This window comes from Telopea speciosissima, chromosome 2 (genome assembly GCF_018873765.1).
Source record: "Telopea speciosissima isolate NSW1024214 ecotype Mountain lineage chromosome 2, Tspe_v1, whole genome shotgun sequence".
NCBI lineage: Eukaryota > Viridiplantae > Streptophyta > Magnoliopsida > Proteales > Proteaceae > Telopea > Telopea speciosissima.
The window spans coordinates 69,712,506-69,718,505 of record NC_057917.1 but is presented as its reverse complement, the minus strand read 5'-3'; the positions used below and the strand labels follow the sequence as shown (position 1 = coordinate 69,718,505).

The following is a 6,000-nucleotide window of genomic DNA, read 5'->3' as shown; positions in this document are numbered from 1 at the left end:
AGTTTTTATAATGCAAAACCAAGTGTCTGGCTGATCTGGTAGATAATGGACAGAGTCTGCTTTTTTTTTACCAACAAATATTGCCACTGAGATGTCTGGCTGAGCTGGTAGAGAATGGGCATAAAGTCTCTTTTTATGTTACCGACAAATATTGCAGCTAAGATGGTGGGCCCGAATGGGTTCACCTGTTTCTCCTCTGTTACCATATCTTCAGTATCCATCTAAAAGCAGAACCATGTTCAGCAGGATGAGATTTTGATCATACTTGTTACAGAGCATCAACTGCACTTTACAATCAGTTAGAACAAATGATCCCATGCTATAACGGAAGTGAAATTCACAAGTTCTTCATATCAGCTGCAAGCTCATGAAGATATTCCAGGTCAGCATTGGAGACACCTATAGAACAAATTAGAGCTTCACAACATAAATACCCAACCCAATTACTCCTTTTCTTTTAACTGAGATTGCAGCAACCAAAATAAACACACTTGAAGGAAAATTACCCTTGCTATAATACATCAGAGACTGATCACTGTTTGGATTAGATATCCTTTCTGTTCTGATATGTTCGCTCTCTTCATTCCTTTTGATCTTCTGTTTCTCCATTCTGTTGCGAAGTTCAGATGCAATTCTTCTGATCTCTGTAGGAACAATGATCTCTTCAAAATGCAAAGATGGTTTTTGTAATTGCATGAAATAATGAAGGTGCAAAATTTCTATTTCAACTTTTGAGCCATTGAATTCAATTCCATGTGTAGTGTTAAAGTACAAAAATTCTGTAACCATATCTAAAGAAAAGCAGAAACACTGCATTATATCATTCTCAGACCTCAACTAGTTTATTTCATATATTTTTTTTGTTTGGGGTGGGGGGAGGGGGATTACAAACACAAGTCACTTGATTGTGAGCAACTTTACTGATTTGTCCATAGAAAATTTCATCAGAATGACTATCCAAGCAAGCGCAGAACCATATGACTCGTTGGTTTCAGTGATGGTCTACTCACACAACAAACCATAATTTAACCCGTCCCTTTGGAAAAGCTTTATTCAACTAATTAATTATGAGAGAGATTTGTGCCCGAGTCACAAATCTCTCTCATAATTAAACCTTGGGACCTAGTGATAGCTGTAAAGACCTATATTATATGACCGGGCTCTTTAAAGAGCCCACTGAAGAAGTACAATGTAGTAGCTATAACCATAATAGTACCTTGTGATGTCTCATACACAGAGTTTTGTTCAAATAATTGCAATGCCGCATTGATAGACCCCGCATAACTATTGCTTATAGTAGACTGTTTCTCAAGTGCCTGGAGCTCTCTCTGCAGCTCAACAGACTCATTTCCGACCTGGATACCCACTTAGAATCACAAGGAGAGCCATTTTCAAAAAAGGAAAAAGCTATCTGCATGGTGCTATTTACCACATAAAGCTTCTCTTTCAAAGAATCTAACTGAGAATCAAGTTTTGCATCCGATGGTCCATCTTGATCCATTGAAGTGTCATCAGGTGAGTGCTTCACAAGACATAAATTAAGGAAATAACAATCAATCATAACCTGATCATTATAAATATCTGCTGAACTAATTGTCAGATCTTACGTGCAAGTAGTAGGGCACAGAAAAATAGTGCATGCACTCAATAGTTCACAAACTGAGGCATCCTTGTAGTAACTTTTACCTTTTTTTCTTCTTTTTCTTTTGGGGAAAGAGAACGCTACCTGGTAGCATGGTCCCTGTGCCTTCAACACGAGCGGCTGAAATTACTGCCCCACCCTCCATAAAATCAAATATCCCACCCTTGTTGATGTTGTTGCTTGCACTCTCATTGCCCCACCCCCCACCACTGCTGCAGGGACTACACGACCAGACAGTGATCTCTTGCCTTTTTTTTTCAACTTCTTGAAAGTTCCTCCATTGAGAATTTCATGCATTGTGCCACATAATAAGACAAGATGGGGAAAAAAAGATAATAATATATAGCACTCTGATTTTTAGCCAAAATTATAAATCTAATATATAACTAAAGAGATGAGGAGACAAGATATAACCCTTTGACCGAATGAATGTAATGTTTGAAAGACGTCTGATATGCTGGCAACATGGCAGTCAGCCACTCACATTTTCATTGGATGCATTTATAGTATTGAAAATACAAAGCATTTATGAAAAGCTAGCTAAATTCCCTAGTAACTAAGCCCGTTCGCAACACTTCAGCTCTGCGGGAGTGTTTCCGAGCTGGAAGTTCCATGGGAGTAGAAACGCATTGGTAACAGGGATAAGAGGTATTCTGAATCAGAAAAGAAACAACAATATGATCCCTCTTCTCACAAGATGTATGTGTCAAGGCACGTTACTTTCTTTGAGGACCAGGCCTATTTTCAGGGGTAGTCTAGCTCCTCTTTGATGCCATCCATCATGAAAACTCCCCTCCCTTCCCTATTTAGGGAGAAAAACTCAAATTAGGATTTATTGAGACCGTCATAACTTAGAGCAAAAGCCTGGTTTGGTTCTGGTTCGTCTCAGTCTGGTTTTCCAGATCAGCTCATGCCAGTCCAGTCACAAACACGGCTGCATCATGCATATGGTGTAAACAGGATCTAGTGATTGTCAGTCAATTCACAAAACAAATACCTGTTTTTATAATCAATGCCATTCAGAAATGCATTTGTAATACTAAAAGGACCTACATACTACAAGTATGAGCCTGAACACCTGAGATCCCAATAGTAATTTATGCAGAAAGATACCTTCCACAACTTTCACTCAAAGCCTTACCAGTCTGAAATCTACTGTGTGTTTTGTGGTCATAATATCATTACAGAAATCGATTAGCCGGCTATTTGGGGGAGGTCCCCCCAAACCCCCCCATCCCTACCTGAAATCTCTGAGGAGATAAAACAGAGTCCATGGCCTCGATTGGTAGTTCCTCGTACTGATATGAAGAAACTATGGTCGCCTTGGAGGAGGGGTTTGATAGTCAAGCTTCTGGGAAAGTCGGTGGGCTATAATGCACTCTCATATTAGGATTATACATAAATGCAAGAAGGAGAAAGTGAAGCCAGAATGCTAAGTATTAACAGATTGATCGTCTCCAACGACTAACAGAACTGCCGTTCAAATAAAATTTGGTGAACTGTAATTTGAACTTTGATATCAGAATAAGAGTCCTTGATCATCTCAAAAAGATTAAATTCTCTAAGCGAATAGTGAGTGCAGTTGCTGCAATTGATATACGATATACACATATCTGAACTATTTAGGGTGAATTTGAAATGTACAAGTGGCTAGTAACATCACAACATGCCTAAAGATAGAGAACATACAGATCTCGGCATTGAGAATCCTTCAGGAACAGCAAAGCAGTGCCAAAGGCAGTACTTCTCCCACATACCAAGTCTCTTATCTAAAACTGCTTGAATCATACAATGTATGGAAGAAATACCCTAGAAAAACAAACCATAAGGTCCAAGAAGTTAGGAGTATATTTGTCACATTATTTTTCTCTTGTTCAGCAAAATAATACCGCCAGTGTTTAGTTTCCTAGCTACAAGTGTTGAGCCAGATCCATTGGTTGAAAACTTGATATAGTATAATAGATATGAACACTAAACACAACAGTATAAATGAAGACAACATAAATTTCACGATATCATGACACAATTTGCGCGGGGGGGGGGGGAGAAAAAAAAGCCACCTGTATTTTTCCATGCAGCCTGTGGTTGGAGTTGACTTTATACTGTGCAACTATTGAAATTCCAAGTGCGTAAAAAGGAAATTCAATTTAAGCTTTGAGCTAGTTAAAATTATTCATCTGGTAGATTTTACTTCATCAAAGACCTGGACCAAATCCTGCTTATAAGCTACAACCCTTTCCCTTTGCTTTCTATTGAGAAAGTTCCATCCAGCTGTCCCTTCATTTCATTATATCCCTGGCCCCTCCCCCCCTCCCTACCACCTCCTAGAAAAAAAACCCAGCACGTTTATTTGGAATGGGGGGGAGATATAACATCTTGAAAGACAAATCAAATTCCCCAGTATTTACCATCATAGCCTCTGCTTCAACAGAGCCAAATAGGAAATAAGAAGATTACGGAATTTAGATATAGATTATCGTCATCAGTACAACAAACAAATAACAAATAAGAGACTCAATCCAAAATAAGAAACTCAACTTGCTATTACACGCTCGTGCCTAATTTTTATCAGTTTTCTGTCAGACTCTTGTTAAATTTTATTTATTTGTAATCTACCAATGCAACTGATTCCTCTATTCCTCATGACCTGTAAAATTCTCTACTATACTCTAGCTACTTCAGCATTTTGTTAACATTATGAACTTACATCCATGATTCGTGTAACCGGGGTTTCCCCTTGGCTGTGAACCATAAACCCGGGCAGGTTCAAGGGTTTCCTCGTCAGCAAAAAAAATCCAGGGTTTAAAAAAAGGGTGAATCGGCCTTTTCAGATCAGAATCAGCTGTGACAGATCCCTATTCTGGCTGATCCGATGGCCCATTCATGCCAAGGAACCCTAGAATCGGTGAGTTTTCAGATCTGAGGGCCACTTCTAGGGTTTCTTGGAACGATTCCATACAGGGACTGATGCGATATCTGATTCCATGTTTTAAAACGCTGGTTACATCATTTTTGTCATAAAAGAAATTCTGAAACCCTCAACCCTTGTAATCGTAATTATGCCATTCGGTATCAGGTTCTCAAAGCTCAACGAAACAAAAAACAGACGGTTATACTGGACAAAGCATTCTCATTTGAACAGCAAATCTACAAGGGAAACAGAAACATCAGTAAATCGAAAACACTACCTTCTTTAGCTCATCTGATCGGTCTGCGCCCGTTCTAGCCAAAAGTTTTAATGCCTCCCTGAAGATGCATATAGAAGAAATGTGTGAATCAACAGAAAGAGATAACCACAAAAAGAAAAAGGAATTATTGATTTGGGGAAAAGGCGATAAAGAAGAGCATACTGATCGTAGAACTCAAACGCCCCATCGACCATATCATCAACAGCGTTGAGCACTTCGTTTACAAAGAGTTGAGGGTTCAAATTGAAAGCATCGAAACTGGCCTCGTTTTCGCTGTCTTCCATTGGTAAGTCTTTGTGCCCAATCCCCTCAAATGAACTCTCTGGGAGATCGCAAAGAGAACTTATTCTGAAGTAGCAGAGGCGAACAGACGAATTCTCTGCAAATGAGGAGTGATCAAACGAGTTCTAATTTTTCACCGCAATCCTCCTTTCCCGCCAACAGGGTTTATATCGTAAGTGCCAATCGAATCGTCCAGTGCCAATCACCGATTCGAATCGGTTGAAAATTGACAGGATTCGTTGTGGGTTGTCCGGATCGGTCAGTGCCAATTCTCATACGACTTGGCCGATTCAATCCGATTCCGAATTTTGAAATACTATTCGCTAAAGTACATAGTTAGCAAAAACGGATAAGACCGAAAAATGGAAACGGACGGTATAGGTTTTAAACGGTAAAAAACTGTAAATGGACGATAAAAAAAACAAATAACAATAAAAAAGGCAAGTAGATGAGGTTTAAATGCTTATATTTCCAAAAAAAAAACGGCACTATTCTCAAATAAGTTGAGGAACTTTTATTTGAAATACATGCTTCTAATGCTAAAAACAATTATAACATAAAAAAATTAATCCATATATATTCCACAATCCATTGAAAGTTCTAAGACATGTCATCTAATATCATCCAATATCAATTCTCAATTCATACATCATAATGTGGAAAGTTAAGCAATGTGATTTGGCTATAGTGTTACTCATTATTGTCAACACAGCCAACACACTTATGTAATGATGCATGTTTAATTGGAGTTGGGAGTCATCGTTTTAGAAACCCTTTTTATTTTAATAGATGCATCAGTCTGCAGCTCAATTTTGGATATGTGCATTGACCTTGAGCTGAAGGTGATATCACGAAAAATATAGCCCTTCAAATCATCATTATGTCGAT

The 6,000-nt window shown here is 38.6% G+C and overlaps 1 protein-coding gene across 3 annotated transcripts; it reads right to left on the bottom strand.

The window, feature by feature from the left end:
* Positions 1-213: 213 nt before the first annotated feature.
* On the bottom strand, positions 214-5,196 carry LOC122651344 (protein MIS12 homolog). Of its 3 annotated transcripts, none has more exons than XM_043844692.1 (7): positions 4,993-5,192; positions 4,831-4,888; positions 3,332-3,451; positions 1,430-1,522; positions 1,217-1,355; positions 507-644; positions 214-399 (listed from the first exon to the last, which is right to left on the bottom strand). In XM_043844692.1, exons 1-7 carry the CDS (start codon positions 5,112-5,114, stop codon positions 338-340), a joined length of 732 nt encoding a protein of 243 aa, XP_043700627.1. In that variant the 5' UTR covers positions 5,115-5,192; the 3' UTR covers positions 214-337. The 3 variants fall into 3 exon arrangements, with proteins under 3 accessions (XP_043700627.1, XP_043700628.1, XP_043700630.1); XM_043844693.1 differs by having other exon boundaries at positions 1,430-1,519; positions 4,993-5,191; XM_043844695.1 differs by lacking the exon at positions 3,332-3,451 and having other exon boundaries at positions 4,993-5,196.
* Between the last annotated feature and the right edge of the window lie 804 nt (positions 5,197-6,000).